The sequence below is a fragment of the Suricata suricatta genome, chromosome 10 (assembly GCF_006229205.1).
Source record: "Suricata suricatta isolate VVHF042 chromosome 10, meerkat_22Aug2017_6uvM2_HiC, whole genome shotgun sequence".
Lineage (NCBI taxonomy): Eukaryota > Metazoa > Chordata > Mammalia > Carnivora > Herpestidae > Suricata > Suricata suricatta.
The window spans coordinates 17,203,104-17,226,001 of NC_043709.1; the positions used below are offsets into that span (position 1 = coordinate 17,203,104).

Sequence of the window (22,898 nt, forward strand, 5' to 3'; positions counted from 1 at the left end):
TCTCACCTCCCTCTGCTTCATCCCATTTCCCTCCCTTACACAAGTGCTGATTTGAGCGCATTCCTTAGCAGACATCCTGTATACTACACTCCATTCTAGTGCTTCCTGGAGAACCAATCAGTGAAATACAAGCAAAAAATTAAAAAGTAGTACTAGATTCTTCCTTAATAAAGCTGTGGGATAAACATCACAAGATAGACCAGCTGCAAGCTGTTTAGTAATTAAATTAGATCAAACAGTTGTGCAAGGTGTACAGGACAAAGCTGCTGGTTTTTCCAAAAACAGAGTATGATGCTTTCTAAGCTTCCTGCTGGAAGCAACGAAAACTCGGAATTTGTAACTGGAGGATTCTGAAGAGCAAAAGCTTCAGATATTTAGTGTAATGTGATGGCTTTAATTTTTATGTAACAATCTTTATTAAAAATGGTAACATAGTGGCCAAAAAATTGGAAACTAGTACAACTAATAGCTAATATAACACTGTATCACAAAAAGAAGCCATACTTTGACTATAGCATGTTTCCCGGATGAGGATGCCAAACTTGCATTTGCTTCCTTTTTTTTTTTTTTTTTTTTTTTGAGACAGAGCGCACTAGCAGGGGAGGGTCAGAGAGAGAGGGAGACACAGAATCCGAAGCAGGCTCCAGGCTCTGAGCTAGCTGTCAGCACAAAGCCCAACACGGGGCTTGAACCCACGAACTGAGAGACCATGACCTGAGCTGAAGCAGTACGCTTAACCGACTGAGCCACCCGGGCGCCCCCCTCATTTTATTTCTTACAAAGGAAAAGATTTTTAAAAAAGATACATGCTCAAGAAACGTGGCCATTAAAGTGATTATTAAAAATTAACCCTAGAAGAATAGCTTGGAGGGAGGCGTAGGAAGCATACAACCAACAGTGATACCAGAAGCCCAGAAAAGGGTCCTAGATTATCAGGAAAATTTAGTCTCCCACAAAACAATATAGTATAGTTCCCACAGAACTTTCTCATACATACATGACCTCTGAACATACTTTTTCTCTCCTTAGCCACAGTTAAAAATAAGACTGCCATTTCAGATGGCTATACCACTAGTGAAATTACAGAAACCGGTTTCTCATAAATAAGAATACATTTCAAAAGAGATTAAATGGGACCATCACTCAATATCTATCGTTATCTCTGTTGTGGAATTATGGGTGTTTTAAGAGACAGCTTATTTTGGAATAACTTGAGACGTACAGGAAAACTGCAAAGAGTACAGAGTCCCCGTGTACCTTCTCCTGGTTTCCATGGATGTCGACCTCGTACATCATGGTGTTTGTGCAAAGTCAAGGAACCATGAACTATACACCAGACTTAAAGTTTTAGTTTAATCCAGGTAATGAATGCACTTAGGTGCTTCGTCTCCTTAGTCTCCATCAATTTATTTTGGTCCTTGATCTTGACCTTGAAACTTGTACTGTTCATGTTCTAGGTTTGTCTGGTAGTAGGTTATTTTGGGAAGTACCAGAGATGGCAGTATCCTTCTTACCATCACTAGGTTAAGGGAGTGTCCGCCAGGTTTCTGCACCCTGGAGGACAGCCACTAAGTCCAGCCCACTGTCAAAAAGGAAAGGAGTTTAAGCTCCAGCTCCTACAAGGTTTGTTGGAATTCTTCTGTAAGGAACATTCTCTTTTCTCTATATAGGTGACTTTTTAAAAATACTGGTTTTAAAAAACTTTTTGATATATATGAATTACTTTTACAAAGGGGAAAAAAACAAACCCAAACACAGGATTAAAAAAAAAAAATCAGCCAAGCACACAAAGTTCTATACAATCATTATGAAGACAGGCAGGACACTGAATATTTGGGACCTTTTTTATTTTTATACACATGACAAGATTTTACACCAAGAATAGTCAGTTAAATAGTACAAATTTACATTCATGAGGAATGTTAAAAAAAATTCAACTAAAAAAACCCACTTCTTTCTGTGACCCACAATCCCAACATTTTACAGTGCAGGGTGAAGGGGGCTGGGGGGAGCATCCAAAACAAGTCTCTCCCAAAAGAAATGACTTAAATTTCACATTCCCTCTCCACACAGGATCTGAATGGTGAGAGTATAATTTATAACTCATCTTTTTCAGCTGTAGATTTCTGTGAAAAAAAAAAAATTACAAGATATTAAAAACTAGCAGGAAAAAACTTTAGCTCACAAAGTTCCTGTATGAAAACCACAACTGGAATGGCCCCGCGTCCTCTCACGGTCTGCTGTAGGCTAGAACACCGTTTGTCAGGCTGCAAACTGATTCAGAACACAACAGATACATGGCCCCTGAACATAAAGCTTCCAAAATTTCGACTGGCCTAATGCTGCTATAGAGAAAAGCAGAAGTAAGTGGCAAAGAATGCAGAAGCCTTGTGGGCTGAGGAAAAACCTGTTTAAGGCGATCTCAGGCATGGATGGCTAAAATAAAGGAACAAAAGGAGTGGGGAGCTGGAAGTATGCACTTTGTTTAGTTGCTCCAGCTTGTGAATTTGATCAGACGCCCATTTTCTGGCATGTTTCCTGAAGCCTGACCTCTAGAACCTACGCAGTCCTAATGACAGAACTAAAAATAAATAAAAGTTTGCCTAGCTGTGCACGAACGAACACGCGAGTCCCATTCCTGCCCTGCTGTACCTTCGCTGTCTCTTGTTCTTCTTCTTCGTCTGCTCCTGCGTCCATTTCTTCTTCTTCGTCCTGCTCTGTGTCCTCTGTGGTGTCCTCTGTGGTTTCTTCAGGCTCCTCTTCGGGCTCTTCTTCCACCTAAGGGCAACATTTATAAGCTCAGTGGCAGATCCAATACCTTGGATTTTCACTTTGCTCACTTAAACGTGTAAGATCATAATTAACTTCACTCCCGTTTTATCCAGAACTGCATAGTAAATCCGCTAATTAGAGTTAACAGTCAAGCTAGCAAAGGGAGACAGATTAAAAAAAGATAAAGGGAATTTCTTATTAATTCCAGCAAAGTGTGTGTTACCCTGGGGAGTCCAACATTTCAAAAAATTATTTCAAACCTTTGCATCAGGGTCAATGTTTAAACTGAGGCGAAGCATTCTTTCTATTCGATCTCCATATGCTTTAGTGTCTGGTAACAGATACCCTGACCGTAGTGTTGCCGTCTCAAACAAAACCACAGCAAGATCTGAAACAGTCTTGTCGTCTTCATCTTCCTGAGACGGAAAAAGTGACATCTGATTAATATTAAAAGGTACAAAGTATTCCAATGAAAAGATGAAGGCGTGTGGCTGCATTATTACCTTCACTCGTCGGAGCATGTCTTTAATCAGGGGATGTCTGGGATTAATTTCAAATGTTTTCTTCTGGCTGGCATAGTAACTGGTAAGGGGTAAAAACGAACATTAACATCAAACTTCAGGCTCCATACATTTCCCATATTCTATAAATTTTTAAAATTATACAGAACTCTTGGGAAAAAAAAATCAAGATTTATTTATATTGCTACACCATGCTTTGCCTTTTATTTTTTCAATTTTTAAAAAATTTATTATTGAGATAGAAACAGAGCACGAGTGGGGGCGGGGCAAAGAGAGAGGGAGACACAGAATCCGAAGCAGTCACCAGACTCTTAAGCTGTCAGCACAGAGCCTGACACAGGGCTCGAACCCACACACTGAGATCATGACCTAAGTCGAAGTAAGATGCTTAACTGACTGATCCACCCAGGCGCCCCAATACTTTGCCTTTTAAAAAAGGATGGGCAACATAGATAAAAGTACAATAAAGAGAACGGTTATTTACTAATGGATCCCAAGTGCCTAGAACACCTCGCTGAGTGGATGAATGGATTTAATGTCTTCACCCCCTCTACATTTATCCTCACTTCCTTGTTAACTGCAGCTGTCTCCCGGAGTTCCGAAGCGTCCAGGCAGCCTCTGGGTGCTGGTCGATTAATACCTTCTCTATGATGCCTTCACCAACATGGTTCCAAGACACACTGGTTGTTTCTTTACCTGAGCTCAGCTCCCAACGCATTCTAAATATACCCTCGTACCTCCCGTTTTCTGCTGCCAGCCGTGACTGGCCTCCCTCCTAGAGATGAGGCCCGGGAGGAACTACATCTATCCCTATCTTGGCATGCCCATTACAGATGAGAGTTCAGAAGATCAGGACTTGGCCTGTTAGCCCGACTGGTCTGAATGGAAAAGACAGCACCGATGTCTATTCACTATGTACAGACACAGCGGGTGTTTGCTTGTCGAATGGAAGGGAACTTCCTGTTAATAAATGACTGAAATAAACGGACATTACATTTATTTCATGGCAACTATACCGTTACAATGGGAATATAAGCAGAAACCTATTTTCCCCCCTGAATTTTATAATCTATAAATTCTTCAGGGGGACAAGACATAATAGAAGCAAGACACCATGTTAAGCACTTTACTGTGGAAACCTTGTATGTAGAGGAGTCGCGCTAAATATGAAATATACTTCATATATATGGAGTTTTGGAATTGTGATAATGGAGACTACAATTGTAAGAAGAATCCTTAAGTTAGGCCTTGGGGAAAACATGAGCAGAGAGCAAATAAAAAGAAGACATTCCAGGTGGGAGAAGGGAAAATAAAAGCAACGAAGAAGTCACTTTCAAGACCACTGCTGTGACATTACAATATAAATGTGAAATATATACATTCCCTGAAAATAAAGAGCACTGAAAACCCAGTGTATCTCGAGTACTTAGCCCTTGAGTTCATAACCTTGTTCACTCATAGGTCTTTTGCCCTTTATCGTATGTGGGGGATGAAGGAGAGCAGTTAAAAAGGATTTATCTCATCTGACAAATATCATGGTCATTAACCTCATCTGTTAACTATTAATACCTGAAAATACACAAATACAGATTATCAGGCAAAGTATATGCAAAAGTAAAAAAACAATATACCTAACAGATTATGTTTCCATTTGTATATAAAAATACCATAGAATAAACCATGAGCTCAACACCGTTCCTTTATCAACCTACTGTCGGAGGAGTCCCTCTTTCATCTAACAGACCGTGGTGGCCACTCAGAAGGCGGCGGCCAAGAACGAATACCTTGCAGGGACCTTCCCAAGGATGCTTACTTTGTGGAGATGTCTTTGCCCGTCTGGTAGGCTTGCGCTTTCATGATCCTCTCCATGTTACCAGACCACCCATACTGGCTGGCCACAAGAGCACACGGAGACTCCGTCAGACGCTGAGATACCACGGCCTTTTCAATCTTAGGATAAGAAGTCAGAAGTTAGAAACATGCAAATACCATCAGTTAAGGTCATTCAGTAATTGCATTTCATTTCCTTAAGGATTCACCACTTGAGATCAAAAACAGGCAGGTCATAAAAATGAACACCAACTTTTAAGCACATAGAAGACTTAAATTTAACGAGTAAAAATTTAAGTTACCACATAAGCAGTATTAAACGACAGAAAACTTTCAGTTACAAAGAAAAAAATAACCGAACAGTACCCACATACATACAAAATAATAATAACCATTATTAACGTTTACATTATTTGTAGCTTACACCCAACGTGGGAATTGAACTCAGGACACCAAGATCTAGAGTTGGAAGCTGTATGGACTACTCTCGCCAGGCTCCCCGCAGTTTATAATTTTAAGCTCCTCCTCTCCAAAGTTTAACCACTGTATTAGACGTTGTTCTTTGTAATAACTTTTCCCTCTCTCTCTGCCCCTCCCCAGCTTGAGCTGTATCTCAAAATAAACAAACATTAAAAAAAAAAATACAGATGGTAAAACTTCACAAGGTTTAACTTCCAGAAGAGTACCTTGTCCTTGAGAGCTTTATCTTTCATCCAATTGAGCAAAGGCTCAAATTCTTTCTCAATTGCTTCCCGACTCTCCTTAGTTTTCTCACTTTCGTCAAATTTCACTCCTTCCTTGGCAACATTCTGGAACCTTTTTCCATCAAACTCAGGAAGAGCCTGAATGCAGTATTCGTCCACAGGTTCTGTGAGATAAATCACTTCATAGCCCTTTTTCAGAAGTCGCTCAACAAATGGAGAAGATTCAGCCTATAAAATGAAGGGAAGTGATAAAGTTTCCAAGGCTAGCCCTGGTAGATTCGTTCACGCCAGGAGCTACATCTATCTAGTACTAACAACCCCATTTTACAGGAGGAGAAATAAGAGGTGCAGCGAATATAGATGGCCTTCCTGTCAGTGACTGAGCAGGCCTCCTCACGACTCCGCTGCACCATCACAGTTAAGTTCTTTTTTCTCAAGCGTTGGCTACATACCAGGAGGCCTGACAGCTGGAGTTCAATTCACTTACTTACCTCTTTCCTGCTGGCCCCGGCCATGAAGTAGATTTTGTCCTGTTTCTCCTTCATTCTTTCCACATACTGGTCTAGACTCGTAATGTCACTTGCATGATGAGAAGACTGGAATCTAAGAAGTTTTGCAAGACGTGTTCGATTTGAGTGGTCTTCAATCACACCGAGCTTGATGTTGGTACCAAATTCTTTCCAAAATGTATCATTGTACTTCTCATCAGCAATCTTCTTGATCATGTCCAGAGTCTTACGGACAAGCTTCTTTCTGATCACCTAAATAAAATTAAGTAACTCATTAGCCAATGCCATCTCAAACTTTTAAGAACCTTCCATACGTAAGGCAGCGGGGGAGTAGGGCCTTGTCACTGCCCCTTATCAGGGGGCAGGGAACGCTAAGCAGTCCTATGTCAGACTGAGGAGAAACTAAACTGGCCCTGGAAATCGTCACAAGATGGTTTTGGTGTTTAAACCTGTTTAGAGAGAGTGCAAGCAGGGGAGAGGGGCAGGAGAATCTAGAGCAGGCACCATGCTCAGTGCAGAGCCTGACGTAGGGCTTGATCCCAGAACCCTGGGATCACCCCTAATGTTTATATTCTATCTTTAGATTGGGTAGTGGGTTTATATGGCTGTTTACTACACAATTCTCTCAACTCTTCTGGATGTTTGAAACTTAGCCCAATCAAAGAGGAAAGAAAGCAGCCAGTCTCTTCACAGATACACTTACCTTAAGCAGTTTATGTTGCTGAAGAGTTTCCCGGGAAACATTTAAGGGGAGATCATCGGAGTCCACCTTCAGATGGCAAAACAAAGTTCAGTGAGCAATAGAAACAAACACTGGGAAAAACCCAAACCAAAAAATACTTCTGTCCCCCCTCCCCGATTTTAAAGTTTATTTTGGGAGGGAAGAAGTAGGGGTAAGAGGGAGGGAGGAGGGAGAGGGAGAGACAGAGCATGCGTGCAGGCATATGTGCGGGTGAGGGGCAGAGAGAGGGAGAGGATACCAAGCAGGCTCTGCACTGTCAGCACGGAGTCTGACTTGGGGCTAAAACTCACAAACCATCAGATCATGGCCTGAGCCGAAACCAAGAGTCAGTCGCTTAACTGACTGAGCCATCCAGGTGCCCCTCCCTCCCGTTTTTGACGCCCGCCTTCCCTCATAACCTCCAGATACTTACAACACCCTTGACGAAATTAAGGTACTTGGGCATCATATCATGGAAGTCGTCTGTGATGAACACTCGGCGCACATAGAGCTAAGAGACCAAGAAAAGGTCACTTTCTGGAAACTGTACTTTCAAATTTTAAACTCAGACTTTACAACTTAAAAACTCACCTTAATGTAATCACTCTTCTTAGATCCATATTCGTCGAACAGACCACGAGGAGCAGATGTAGGTACGAATAAAATGGACTTGAAGGTGACTTCCCCTTCAGCAGTAAAGTGGATGTAGGCCATGGGGTCATCACTCTCCTATGGAAAGTTGGCATTTAGTCATTCACAAGGCACCAGAAAATGGCAGTGCAAAGACTAAGTGATTTATCATGTGGCACACATTTAGTTTAGCATTTAACTAACAAAAGGGTCCCCTTACCAATTAAAGGGGGTGGGGAGAGGAATGGAGGGAAGAAACGGCCAAGACTGCTCTTCTATAAACTGCCTAGACAGTGGTGGCTTTGCTGATGACCGTCAATAGTGTCACTCAGTCTCCTAACCTGGGGGAAGGATGGATGGGTCTAGGTTCCAAATGTGTTCCAGGGTCTGAAAGTGCTGATCCTGACTGACACTGTACAATGCTTCCTGAGTGTACTGTTCAACCACAAAGTGCTCAGGAACACATTTCTTCCACTGGGATATGGACCACAGCAGTGGATGTAAAGAGGTATGCAAATAAGTCATAAAGACAAACTCCCTAGATTTGCATTATCCATCACAGTACCCACATGCGGGTACTAAGCACTTGAAATGTGGTTAATCCTGAATCGAGAGATGTGGCTAAGCGTGAAATATATAACCGGACTTTGAAGATACATTACGAAACAAAAAAACAAAGTGTGTCATTAATTTTTAAAATAATGATTACATGTTGAAATATTTTGGGTATGTTGGGTTAAATAAAATATACCATTAAAAGTTACACCTGTTTCGACTTTAAAAGTGGCTTCGAAGAAGTTAAGAATTGCACCTGTGGCTCACATTGTGCATCTTTTATTTTTTTAAAGCTTATTTAAGAGACAGCATGTGTGTGCAAGTGGGGAGGGAGGGGCAGAGACAGACGGAGAGTAAGAGGATCCCAAGCACCTCTAGTGCAGAGCCGGACGCGGGGCTCAAACCTCGAGATGATGACTGGGCCAAAGTCGGACGCACGACCCAGTGGCTGTATTTCTAGCGCGGCTGTCCTAGATCAAAGTACCTCATGTTTGTATACACTGGGACTAACTACGGTTCAGGAGAGTAACAGTGGAGGTGGCACCAGGGGGAGTCTTTATGAGGTAAAACTTAAAAGGTGGTCGGACGTTAACATGAGGAAAACAAAGAAGGTTAAGAAACAAATCAATAGATGGAATGAAGATTAAGGCACAAAACCACAGAATATGAAGTTTTATCTAGCCATGCTAACTAAGCCTATTAAAATATTCTGTCCAGTACAAAATGCTATGTGGAGAAATATGAACTTCAAACAATCTTAATCAATGCTAGTTTTGGATTCTTCAGTCAAAAGAAGGGAGCAGTAAAAGCAAACAGGCAAAGACACAGATTTAGGAATTATTCCTAAGCATATCATCTCACAATAAATGTGTGAGGTTGTAAGTAGGCTCTTTAAACGTTATGTTAAAAGCCAAGCAAATAAACAAAAAGCAGAATCAGACCTATAAATACAGAGAACAACGCGATGCTTGCCGGAGAGAAGGAGAGCGGGGGATGGGCACAAGCGGGAGAGACAGGACTCCAGTTCTGGAATGAGTAAGCCACGGCAGTAAAGGTGCAGCATAAGGGATGGTCAGCGGTGCTGTCATAGCAGTGTATGGGGACAGATGGCGGCTACACCTGTGGTGACACTCAGCGTTGTATGCCTGACACTAATGTAACTTTGTGTGTCAACTATAACCAAACAAAACATTTTTTAAAAATAAAAAGGTATTCATTCTTGGAAATGGGAAAAAAACCCAATTATGTTAAAAGCCATTCAATACAAGAGAGTACGTTTTATGGAAATCATCTGCCTACATATGCAGGCAGTTGTTAAATCTTTTCTGTAACATAGACCTGTTGGCAAACTGGTGAAGCCTACGGACTCCTTCTCAGAGTAAAATTTTAAGATGCATAAAATACACAAGATTAAAAAACAACCCAACTGTGTTGAAAGAGTTATAAAACCATTTAAAAATGTTTTGACTTAGAAATGGTCATCGTATTACTCTAAAGTAGTATTTACCTTTGAAAATGATTTGTAGAAAGCTTTGTATTCATCATCTTCTACTTCTTTTGATGGTCTCTGCCAGATCGGTTTGATGTCGTTCATGAGTTCCCAGTCCCAGACCGTCTTCTCAACCTGAAGGCACAGGACGCGGTTCGTCAGTCCAGCTCTCAGCAGCAGCTACGCGCGAGGGAGCTAGAACTTCAGGCATTTCGAGCGAATGTGGGGGCACCAGAGGACACGCCAATCTACTATGGCTCCCGCCAATGCGATCAAAACCCTCGAGATAGTTCTCTCAACATGTAAGATTGATATTTAATACAAAAAAGGTAATTGGTTATCATTATAATCGATAAAAAGCAAATTACAGTTTTCTTATTAACTAAAATGTTATTTCTTTTTTTAAAAAAACTGTTATTTCTCGAAACTATTTGTTTTCAGGTTAGAAGGATATACATGTTATTTATTCCTACTTCGTGACTTACAGCAATCTAACATTTTACAAGAAATATTCCTCAAACCTACCACTATTACTTCTACTTCCTCTGCTACCTAAACAGGCAAGAGAGTTTATTTTATAATGAATATCTACATGACAAAAGCAGAAGGATTTCTAAGATTTGAAGTTCAGAACACAATAAGCCACTAGTCCTGGGCAACATAAAGAACTCGGAAAACTATTCATAAAAAACGACCTATGTTTGCTATTTTAAATTTTCAGAGGCAGAAAACACAAACACTAGCAAACCAATTTCGTCCTTGGTTTTCCTGGATCTATCCAAACAGCATTTTAGTGAGAGATGAACCAGACTCACTTTTTTGGTTTTTGGTTTTTTTTCCTCTTCTTCTTCTTCCACTGCAGCTTCATCATCAGAATCTTCCTTTTCTTCTTTTGCTGCTTCTTCTTCTTCCATCGGTTCCTCAACAGTTTCAGTCTATCAAAGCAGAATTATGGTTAAATTCATTTATTTAATAATCCTGATTTCATCTAGAGAATGCAAACAAAATTACAGCTCCAACAGGTCTTCAGTAAGAAAACCCAGAGTATCCTGTACTAAAAGAGCAAATGTGGCTCTTTAGTGTTAATGATTTAAATATGTGCCAACGTAGCACACATAACTTTTTAATCAATGTAGATTTACCTTGCTGCTCCACACATAAATAGGGAAGTTTATAAACTGTGAATATTTCTTGACGAGATTTTTAATTGTATCCAATTCAAGGTAATCAGATGCTTCTTCTTTTAAAACAAGGCTGCAAGGAAAATAAGACATGTTTAGAAAGACATCCTTGGTTTCAAAGATTTGATTATAAATTCACCTATGTACCTTCCTGACAATGCAAACAGTTCGGCATAATCCAAGATGGCCCGTTTTCCGCATTAAAAACTCTCATCACCAGGGATGGTTTGTGAGCGAAATATATCACATCTTCCTTGCATCCCTCAGGTGGAAAAATCCTTAGTCCCAAATAAAAAGTGCAAATGTTCCAACCTTCTCAATATGTTACTTTTGCTGTTGTTTTTTCTTTTTCATTTGAAGAACTGAAATGTCAAGCTAGCTCAAGGTGAGAAGGCACTAAAACATTCTGAAGAAAAATGGCATTATAAGCACTCAGATAGTTCCTCCCAAAACCAAATGATTATCCTCAGTAAGTGAACGCAAGGCTGCTTAGCTGGCTCAGACAGAAGAAGAGCATGTGACTCTTGATACTGGGGTCTTGAATTCGAGCGCTGGGTGTACAGATTACTTAAAATCTTTAAAAAAAAAAAAAAGCCTTTCTATAGATAGCAAACCTGTAACAAAAACATGTTCCTTAAAAAAGCTAGAAAATTAATCTGAAATACTGTTTATATCTCCACTGACCAAAACAGTGGTCATCAGTCACATTTTATTTAAACAAAATTACAAGTTAGTTCTTCAGTCGCACTGCCATAGTGGACGGTGCAGGGGTGGAGGGTTTCCCGAGTCTCCTGAGCGGCGCTGGCTTAGAGCGTTCTAACGCTGAAAGTTACAGGATTGCTTCTCTTCTTCCTTCCTTACTGTCCTTTCTGCAAAACCCGCCTCCACTCACCGAACACCTCATAACATACCCTCAAGCCCAGTGGGGGAGCCCATGTACTGGTGTTTGTGTTCCTAATAAATAAGGGCAATGTTGTATCAAGGGTCCCTTCTTGCTTCAGAAAGCACGCAGTGCGGTAGCATCACCAACAGGCAGACAGTTCATGATGACAAAGCCTAGTGAAGGGGCCACGCCTCTGGTTTCAGAGCAGGATCTTGGTGATGCGGGGCTGGAGGAGAGTTCAGTTGTGGACCCAAGTTGAAGCTGATGGTTACAGCTCAGTTAAAGGCATTTAAATATTTTTTAATGTTGGGCTTTTTTTTGGTTTCTTTTTGAGAGAGAGAGAGCATGAAAGGGGAGCGTCAGAGAGAGAAGGAATCAATCACAAGATCTAAAGACAGGTTCCAGGCTCTGAGCTAGCTGTCAGAACAGAGCCTGATGCGGGGCTCGAACCCACGAACTGTGAGATCATGACCTGAGCTGAAGTCGGACGCTTAACCGACTGAGCCACCCAGGTGCCCCAGTTAAAGGCATTTAAAAAGTAATTAGATAAAGGAGTGCAGAGCCCAGTAGGAAGACCTAGACCAAGGATTTGCAAACTATGGCTGGCACCTGGAAGAAATTTTACTGGGACACAACCTCATCGTATATGGTCTACGGTCACTTCCAAGCAAGAACATCAGAGTTGTGACTCGTAACAGGTCCTACTATCCAAACACTTAAAAATATTTACTAGCTGGTCCTTTAGGAAAAAGTCAGCTGGACCCTGATTCAGACTGAGAATACAGCTCTGAGCAAGAACTGGAAGCCGAATGGATGACAGTAGGAAGACTGCTAAGGAACACAAAGATAATGAGAGGGTTGAAAAGTTACCTTTGAAAGCAAGACACTGTCAACATTTAAGCAACATGGGAAGGAAACAAAAAGATACACAAGGTCATGGAAACTAAGCGATTGTCTTAAGGGGTATGCAGTAGACACCAACTTCTGCAGCAAATTCAAGAGGAAAACTAAGGAAAGAAGGAATCTACTGCAAGGTAGATTGAGCAAGGTCAATTCCAAAACCCTGAATCCACTGGATTTAGCAACAAGATTACTGGTGACTTATTTCAATGGAAAGGTGGTAAAGTCATGATATGCCTGACAGAAGGGGATGTGGCACTACTTGCCTCTCTTCCTTACGGACTGTAACATGTTTAGGTTTTGATGCTACAGAGGGAGCATGTGGGAAAGGCTGCCCTTAAATTTGGGGCTGAAATTAATTTATGCTCAGTCTCTGAAGAGGGAGGACAGAAAAAGCAGATCGGATGTGGCGATCAGCATTAGGGAACAATGTACACTACCTCCCTTGCAACAGGAAGGACAGAAGTCATGTAGTAGTTAGCACTTCCTGGATGCTAATTTCATGAGCTCATTCAATCCTCACAAAACCTCTCAGTAGTGTGTGTGTGGGGGGGCTAATTTGAGGGTAGGAATAAAAGTACGTACCAACTGAATTGTTTGAAGGCCTCTATTTCATTGGTCAAATAGAAGATGAAGTCATATATATACATACATATACATGCACACACACACACGTATATACACACACACACACATATATATATATATAGCGGGACCCTGACCTCATCACTTTCTTGCCTTCTCTTCCCTTTGTCCAGTCTAGACTTTCAGTTCCTTAAATGGGTCTCCTGCCTTTGGAACTTCCAACATACTGTGCTTGCTTCCTAGAATATCTGGACCTAACTTACCATTATTTCAGCAAGCCCCACTGCCTCTTTTAAAAATGTTATTACTTTTTAATATTTTAAGAGAGAGAGAGAGAGAGAAAGAGCGAGCGAGAGCCTGAAGCAGACTCCACACTGTCAATAAGATCGTGAGATCATGACCTCAGCCCAAACCAAGAGGTGGATGCTTAACCAACTGAGCCACCCAGGCACCCTTAAAGCTTTATTTCATTTTATTTTATTATTTTTTAAATAAAGTTTATTTACCTGGAGAGAGGGAGAGAAAGAGAATGCAAACGGGAGAGGCAGAGATAGAGAGGAAGGGGGGAAAGGGAGAGAGAGAAGGCGGGAGGGAGGGGAGGGGGGGAGAGAGAGAGGGAATATATCTCCAACTGTCAGCGCAGACCCTGATGTGGGGCTCAAACTCACAAACTGTGAGATCATGAGCTGAGCCAAAATCAAAAGTCAGATGCTTAACCGACTCAGCCGAGGGACCCCAAGACTTAAATAATCTCTACATTCACTACACTCAACGTGGGGCTCAAACTTACAACCCTGAAGTCAAGAGTTGCATGCTCTACTGACAGAGCCAGTCAGGTGCCCCACAAAGTCCTCCGGAGAAAGGAAGTTGCTCTAGCTTCCTTTCTGGCATTTGCTGCTCTAAAATTATTTCACATTTTTCTTCTTTACTTGAGCCTCATGGAAGCATGGATTGCACTGGTCTTACTCTCCACTGAGTTCTAAACCCTAGCAGGTAATAGGACTCAAATGATTATCTGCTAAATAAATGCTGATGTAAAGGATTTAAAAAATTTTTTTTTAAATGTTTTATTTATTTTTGATAGAGAGAGACAGAGCATTGAGAGGGGGAGAGGCAGAGAGAGAAGGAGACACAGAACCAGAAGCAGGCTCCAGGCTCTGAGCTAGCGGTCGGCACAGAGCCTGATGCGGGGCTCGAACCCACGAACGTGAGATCTGACCTGAGCCGAAGCCGGAGACTTAACCGACTGAGCCACCCAGGCGCCCCTGATGTAAAGGATTTGAAGGAAAATGGCGACTTCACTCGGGGAAAGCACTGGTAAAGTTTCACTCTGAGCAGCCATCCGTGCTGCCTGCAGGAAGCTGTCCCCATGTGCCCACTGCCCTTACTTACTCACTCCTAAAATACCTGCCAGTCAAGGGTTAGGCTCTGAGAATGGAATGTTCAACCAGATGCTTGCTTTCATGGAACTTACATCTGGATAATCTCGCCTGTGGCTCAGCACCCTAAGACACCAGCTCCTCTGGGGACACTGTTTTCTATCTCTGTAGTTAGAGGAGAGGAGATTTACCTACGTCACTGTAATGCCTAACAGAGAGGGTACTGGGGCATAACTATGAGTGGCACCTCCTAAGGAGAGCAGGAGGTAGGACTGTGAATAACAAAGGCAGAGGAGGGAAAACTGAGAACAATAAATTAGTAGAAATATTAAAAGGTACTCATGCAATTAATCTCAATTAAATGAGCATTTATGAAAATGAAGACAGAATTATTCACTTTCTCGGTGAAGAATACTGGTCAGAAGGATAGATGGCATACAGGCTTTCCTACATTCTGAATACTTAAAAATCTTATGTTGAGAAAATCTACAACTGAATTAAGATTAAAAAAAAAAAGTGGAGGCTGCAGGCACATTTTCACCTGGTGGGAAGGAAAAAGTCAAATGACCTCAGAGATGGAATTTCTCTGATGTGGCCCAGAGCTGGCAGCTTCAGATTTACCTGTCATTCCAGGAGTATTAAGCAAATAGAAGTATCTTGTCCTATTTGTTGGGGGGCTTGGGCAGGGGGGCGGGAGGCAGAAAACTGTTCTCCTTCACGGTGCTAGAAACACCAAGAGATACTGAGCAGAAGATCTGCCTCATCCAAATAACAATTACTGGCTTAAAACCAAACTCTGGTTTGAACTCAATAATTTGCAACCATCCTCAAACAAGACGTTTTTTCTGAAGAACTTTCATGAACTTTCTTCAAGCTCTCTATTTGTATCTGTTCTCTCGCGCCTGTCCCCGACACCAGTTCCTCCCACAGTTGAGTTTTTTCAGTGGTCACCTTCAGAAAACCTTAAGAAAGCATATCAGTAATTCTATCATTAACTGCCACCAACTGAGAGGAATTTCTTTAATCCCAAGAACAGGCTGTGCCCCTACGGCCTTCATACCCACAACGCTCCACAGATCGGACGCTTCTTTCCCAAATCCTGAGTCAACCCACTTCCGGGAGGCCTCCAATCTGCCTTTTCCCCTGGAAGAACTGACTCTCTGGACTTTCTGCCCTCTGTGTGCAGCAGCTATCCGAACTTTGCGCCTGGCCCTCAGGAGGGCCTCCAAATATTTCCTCAAGTGATGAGAGCAGCTCAGTTCCCTCATTTCCCAGGCAAGGAACGAAGGCCCGGAACAGAGCCCAGGGGCTCGCCAGGGCCGCTGGCTCTCACTAGGGCTCAGTGACACTCACGTAATCGTCGTCCCCCGTCCCAGGGTGTTTCCTCTCGGGTCCGCGATTACAGAAAACTCATTGGAGTCCGATTCCCAGATGTGCTGGGTGTCGTTGTTGTGTTTCGAGGTGACGATCACCTTGTCGGCGACAAGGAAGGCAGAATAGAAGCCCACACCAAACTGGCCAATCAATTCAGAAGTTGACTGGCCATCCTCTTGTGCCTCAGTCATTTTGTTTAGGAACTCGCTTGTTCCAGATTTGGCTATGGTACCAAGGTTTTTAACCAGCTCTTCCCGGGTCATTCCTACACCAGTGTCTGTCACATGTAGCAGGTTCTTCTCCTTGTCACACTGAAAGGCAACAACAGGACAGTTAGATGTGATTAATACCCACCGTATGACAAGTAAACAGGAAGCTGTAGATTCAGAAACTACTACCCGCTTTGGGTCACATCAATTCCGATACAGAAAACTAAACTGGGTTATTTTTCCCCTTATAGTAGTTTATGGCCTTCTCAGAGAATGTGGATCTTACACGCAAGCATCTTTATAGAGAATAATCTTAATTCAGTGTATTGGAGAAAGCAGCAATATGAAGAAGGCAGAGACTTGTCTAAATGTCAAAGGGCAGGGGTGCCTGGGTGGCTCAGTCAGTTAAGCAGCCGGCTTCGGCTCAGGTCATGATCTCACGGTTCGTGGGTTCGAGCCCCGCATCAGGCTCTGTGCTGACCACTAGCTCAGAGCCTGGAGCCTGCTTCGGATTCAGTATCTCCCTCTCCCTCTGACCCTCCCCTGCTTGTGCACCCTCTCTCTCTCAAAAATAAAAAACACACAAAAATTTTTTAAAAAAAGTCAAAGGGCAGAGACAAACCTAATTAAAATGAGTTGTTTTTGAAGAAAATAATTTTAATAAAATTTATATTTTGCTGATTTCTGTCACAGAAAATAAAAGGATTCAACACTTGAATGGCTCCTCAATTTGCAGCTTGTGGTGATCAATGTTCTTCACTAAACATTCCCAGCTCTCTGCCTTCTGGAAACATAGTAGAAATATACTTCCTTCATTCCTGGTTATCAAGGCCATGTGCCTGCTTCTGGCCAAGGACCCGCCAAGAGGGAGTTAGGGATGTAGCCTCCAGGCTAAAGCTTTTAAAGGAGAGGTGACCCTCCACGCTCTCAGGGGCTAGCAAACTTTTTCTGAAAAAGGGCCAGAGAGTTAAGTATTTTCAGCTGTGGGGCCATATGGTCTCTGTCACAAGCACTCGAACCTAGTGCAAAGGCAGTCTCAGATAACACATGAACAGGCATGGCCGTTTCAATAAAACTTTATTTATAAAAATCAGCAAGTTGAATTTGGCGCATAGGCCATATTTTGCTAAACTCCAATTTAAACCCCTAGGCTTGGGGATTATGTATTACTGCAGTGTAACCTAGCCTCTTTTGACTGATAGAGACTGTCTATAACTAAGGATTCTTTTTGCTTTAGAAGAAATCAGTCTTAAGCTTACCTTAATTTTGACAGTGAGTTCCTCATTTCCAGCAAGAGCATTTTCATCAGTCAGGGATATTAACCTTATCTTATCTAAAGCATCAGAAGCATTTGAAATCAGTTCTCTCAAGAAAATCTAAATAGAAACCAGATTTAACACACACTTAGATTAGCCTCAAGATACACAACACATAAAAATTTAATGTCAAATTGATTTCATTTCTCCTCTGTACTCTGAAAAAGCACTCTATGAAGCAGGACTCCTTATGGTACAGAAGTAGCTTTACTCTCTTGGTAAAAGGGGGCACAGCTCTTCACACAAAGAACTGTAGCAACTGTAAGAGATACCTGAACAGGTAAGAAGAGTAGGAACACCTTTCCACATGTGACACACAGGGCTTAGTTTGTGGGACGGCCCTCTGGACTACTAGCAGGCGCTGAGCACACTTGGAGGGGAAAGGAAAAAGGTGAAAATGTCTAACCCCTCCCCCCCATAGGTGTCTCACAGCAATTTTTATACATACGGGGTATTTAAACTTTGCTAATAATTACTTACTTAAAATTCCTATGTAAGTACATTTATTACGAAGATAAACAAGTATGCTATTCTACAGAGACGAAATAATATGAACCACATGTTGCTTACCTCCTTATTTTTATACAATGAATTGATGATAAGTTTCATCATTCTATTCACTTCAGCTTGGAAGGCAAATTTTTCTGATTTCTCTCTAAGTTCTCTTATTTGGGATGCATTTAATCCATCCAACTGAATAGCTTCTTCCTCTCTAAGGAAATAAATTTGATAAACAAATACTGTACTGCTTATTTAGTTCTCTCAAAAAACAGATCTATGAGAGTACAGTGGTCTTGTAAGATTGACTTACGGGTTAAAAGGGTAAAATGGAAACCTTTATAAAATATTACTATCCCACCATTTCTATTTTTTTTTGCCATAGTAAAATTTTACCGCCTTAACAACTGAGTCAGAATACTTGGTTCTTAAAATTGTCAGAAAAATAAACCCAACTTTCCTCTACTAAAAATAAAAAGCAAAATCATACTGTCTTTTATGTTCCCTCACATGTGGGACCGCCTCTTTGCCCGGGAAGCTTTGGCCTCTAGTGGCCTACAGGATTGCCAATTAAGTCCTAAGGGGCCAAGTTTGAAAACACTGCTCATTTGAGAGAAATCTTTTTTTTAAAATGACTGGTTTTATGGGTTCCTGATTGGCTTGGTTGGTAGAGCATGCGACATGTGATATGTGAGTCCACATGGGGGGCGAGAGGTTACCTAAAAATTACTAAGTTTATACACTTACGGAATATAAAGCCAACTGGTCTCCGGAAAGTCACAGCACTATTTTACAATCTAGTTATCAACAGTTCTCAAAAGAAATTCATCCCATTCTGGCCCATCATTCCTAGGGGCAAGTTAGGAGCTACTTAGGGATGAACATGCTCGCTGCCCTAACGTTTTAGGTATTTAAATTTGGGGTGTTACACATCATCCGGATCTTTGAAGAAAAGATAACAAAAAAGCTACTATATAGTCCAGTGTTCACAAGGGCTTAAAACTGTACAGTTTCAAAACAACACACACCTCTGTACTACTTCATCGTCTGTCCTTGAGCCTTCTCGACTTTTACCCAGATCCTCTTCCACTGTACCCTCCACGTCCACTTCATCGTCAGCCCGGACTGACCCTGAAGGAAGATTTAACACCAGAAAACTCTTAACCATCGTCGCTTCGGGTGCGTCTCCGAAGGAATATGATCGAACGGGCCAAGGGCAAGGGATTGCAAAATTCAGGTTTTAACTATGGGAGGTGGGGAGGGAAGAATGGACCCACTAGTTTAAACACCCAATGTAAACCCAACTTGGCATATTTCTTATTTAAGTTCAGATCCTGGGCCATCCAGTAGATTCTGAAACGCGAAGGTGGAGGCGGGCATCAAGGCTGAAAAGCGGCCCCGGGATGCTTTAGAAATCAAGTTTAGCAGATTCGATGCCAGGTCCCTTCTACGCTCACACGTGTTGCGTGCAGGCCGACGCATGGCCTTCCAAGTGACCACGCCAAAACTTAGGCCTTCAGTATCACAGGTCAGAATACAAATAGAATTGGCGCAACCTCTGGCGAGAGCAACTGAAATCGGGCCCAACTGAGCGGGGGGGGAGAGATGAAGAGATTCTGAGACGTTAAAGAGCTCGAGCAAAAGTGAAGCAAACACGCTGACACCGCCTTTCTTCTGACTCCGAGCCCCACGCGCCCCAGACCAGCCCCTAAGAAAGGAAACGGGGGTCAAAGACTCTTAAGACTGGGTGGCGGGGGGTCCTCAAGCTCAGACGGCCGGAGGCTCCTGCGTCTGACAAAAGTCTTCCAGAATGGGCACCCGCAATGGTCCCGGGGGACCGAAAGGCGCCCCCACCCCAAGTTGGTTGAAACCTCTAGGCGCGAACACTAGATCTGCAAGGGATTTAAATATTCTCTGTCCTCGTCCTTCCTTTCCACAGTAAGAGGAGAGTGCGCGAACTCCCTCGAGCCGAGCCTCTTTCGAGGAAAGGCGAAGGCTCCCCCTCGGCCCAATGGAGGCTCCGTTATCGCCCTCCCAGGCTCAACGCCCCCAGAACCTTCGAGAAGAGGCCGCGCTTGAGGAGGGGGGGCGTACAGGGGTGCCCGCTCCTCCGAGATCACTCACCGAAGGTCAGCAGGACGCAGCAGAGGCCCAGCACCCACAGGGCCCTCATGGCGCGCGGTCGGTGAGAGTCTCAAGTCCCTTTGATCGCAGGAGCCGCCTCCACCCCCGACCACGGGGCTCAGTTCCTCACACCGCAAAAGCGCGGTCCGCCCACTACCCCCGAAACAGGTCCGGGCGCTTTTCACCCCAGCCTCTCGCGGGCGGGGGACGGGAAACACGAACCCACCAATGGTGCCGCACCACGCACCCTCTGTACCCAATGGGGACTCGTGGGGGGGACCGCAGTGAACCAATCGGAGCTGTCCAGGTGCGGTGCCCAATGCCCGAAGCGTGGCTCCCTCCGATTGGTCAATCGTAGCTTCTCTTTTCCAATCAGATGGCTCCGCGGGCCCCTCTCACACAGGACCGCCCCTTTGCCTGGGAAGCTTCAGCCTCTAAGGGAAACTGCCCAATGAACGTCAGCACAGAACCCCTCCTCCCTTTTGGAGAAGTCTCCGAGGAACCACTTCCGGATCCTGCAGCGCGTTTATTCCGTGACCAGGGGAAACGGTAGTCATGGCAACGGTTCTTTACTCTTTCCCGGTCATTGGTAATAATTCCAGCGCGACTTTTCGCTGTCAGCTTTCTCTTTGGCAGTGCTTCTGGGAAAAGAAAAACACGTGAGAGTTTGAAACTCGCCCGAGCACTTTTTAGATGGGGACGGCGAGAAACTACAGTTCCCGGCATGCAACGCACTGGGGGGAGGCGATGCACATTATATTGAATGCTGGGAATCGAAGTCTTTGGCCTTTGGGTCAGCTGCGTAGCTTGGCATTTCGTCATTTCCCAACGTGTCTTTGCAGGAATTCTGTGCTGCGTGTTTCAGAATTTACGTCTCGTTGTATTAGTAGTCGATGTCTGTACTTATTCCAGGACTCCCCAGTGTATCACAGCCTGTAGAAACAGGCCTAGGGAGCCCCGACACTCTGCCCAAAGCCGCCTAGTGTTCGGGGGTCGGCCTTTCCGAGTCGGGTCTCCGCCTCCTGCTGGTAAACACGAATCTGGTTCCTCTGGCATCGCTTGGGCCACTGGAGCCTTCGCTGTATCTCTGCGTTCCGTGGTTGGAGCCTGTGGCATCCCTGGTTCGGTTTGCAGAAGAGAATGGCGTTTCTTTTTTTTCCCTTGAGGAGAGCAACTTTAATGTCTTCAACTCACTCCTGAAGTTCAAAGGCGGTGACCGACGGCCCTAGAATCTTTATTGTAAGCCAGGTGGAGAGCGTGTTCGTTGGCAAAGTTATGTCTAGCACAGAAAGAAAAAAAAAAAGCTCGTTTACTCGATTTAGGAGGATACACCTGCAGATATTTGAAAGCAAAACCTGTGGGGCTGCAAATTGAGGGTGTGCAGCTTTGTCCCTTCATAGAAATACCCAGTCAGCGTTTAGAAAGACACAAAGCACCAGGTGTCTTTCATTGAGGAAAGTCCCTCACTCTAAGCTTGCGCGTTTGGAAATATTTGCTGTGTCTCTTTAACCTAGACTACATACGCCCCCCGAATCTGACCCCGTTTCCAACAAAAAACACTCCCTTTCTTGCTTCCTCCAGGAAAATGGAACTTTGAATTTGTTTTTAGATAATTATACGAATCGTTAAAGACCAGCTTTTCAGTGACAGTCTGTCATAATCTTTTGTAACTTCCCCTATTTAGGTTTGCCAATCTTAACTCTTGTGGTTCGTGTTTACACATTGTGGTGGTGAATTATTTACATCTGCCCAAATTATCAACATTTGTTATTAGTAAGCAAAGAGTACCTTACAAAGTTTTTAAAAATGCTTCGGTGATTGTCTTTTTTTTTTTTTTTTTAAGAGTAAACTAGGGTGGGAATTACATTCAGAAATCTCAAATAATTGCATTTTTGTATATTTTAACTCCTGTTTATTTTTTTGCTTTTAGAAGTAGGGGAGTTCTTTCACTTTTCTGCATTTCACAGCTCAACTTCTTCACGTTTTTCTCTAGTTCTTTTTTCTTTTTTCTCTAGTTCTGAACAAGTAAGCAACCAGTTCTGAAACTGCGAATTCCATCTGAACTGGTCAGTGGTGGCTAGTTGAGTGTTGCACCTGGAGGGAACTGAGACTGAGACAAGTCTTCCAAAATAGATCTATTGCTTGTGGGTAGATGGTGCATCAGATGACGGAGGGAATCTATGAAGCAGTCAAACCTAAGACATAGTCTGGAGAAGTTGTCTGGCTCAGCTCTGCCCATCTGAGACAGAATCCCTGACTGTACACCTTGTACAAGGAAAGGGCAACTTACTCAGACCCCAGCCTTGCCTGGAGTCTCCGCCTCTTTTGATTTTTGACCCATTATGGATTCTCACTTCCCATCTTGGTCTTGTTCCTCCCGCTTATACCCCTCGCTGTTTTTAAGCTCCCTAGCTTCGGATCTGATCCCTTTGTTTTCTAATTTTAGTTTATCCCTTTGACACTGTATGTCCATGGACACTCCTGGAAAAAGCTTCCTTTGTTGTTGGTAAGCTTCTTGCAAGAGAAAACCATAGAGGCAAAGGGCTGCTATCGGAGGCAATGGATAGCTCACGCAGTGACAGGTGAAGTCCAGCAGCGAGGAGTCAGGGAGAATGCAGACCAGGGAGATGACGGCAGGAAAGCAGTTGCAATGAAGGGAGCATTAAGGAATGGGGGTGAGCACCATGGTGAATTTGTTGGTTGGTTCATTCATTTATT

At 43.1% G+C, this 22,898-nt stretch overlaps 1 protein-coding gene across 1 annotated transcript; it reads right to left on the reverse strand.

Annotated features, from left to right (window-relative positions):
- Positions 1-1,830: 1,830 nt before the first annotated feature.
- HSP90B1 (heat shock protein 90 beta family member 1) lies at positions 1,831-20,361 on the reverse strand. Its single transcript, XM_029954119.1, has 18 exons — positions 20,181-20,361; positions 19,085-19,187; positions 18,129-18,270; positions 17,502-17,618; positions 16,013-16,344; positions 10,874-10,985; positions 10,547-10,666; positions 9,750-9,866; positions 7,649-7,786; positions 7,491-7,568; positions 7,040-7,105; positions 6,319-6,588; positions 5,810-6,055; positions 5,107-5,243; positions 3,276-3,354; positions 3,033-3,188; positions 2,653-2,778; positions 1,831-2,126 (listed from the first exon to the last, which is right to left on the reverse strand). Exons 1-18 carry the CDS (start codon positions 20,227-20,229, stop codon positions 2,097-2,099), a joined length of 2,418 nt encoding a protein of 805 aa, XP_029809979.1. The 5' UTR covers positions 20,230-20,361; the 3' UTR covers positions 1,831-2,096.
- Positions 20,362-22,898: the final 2,537 nt, after the last annotated feature.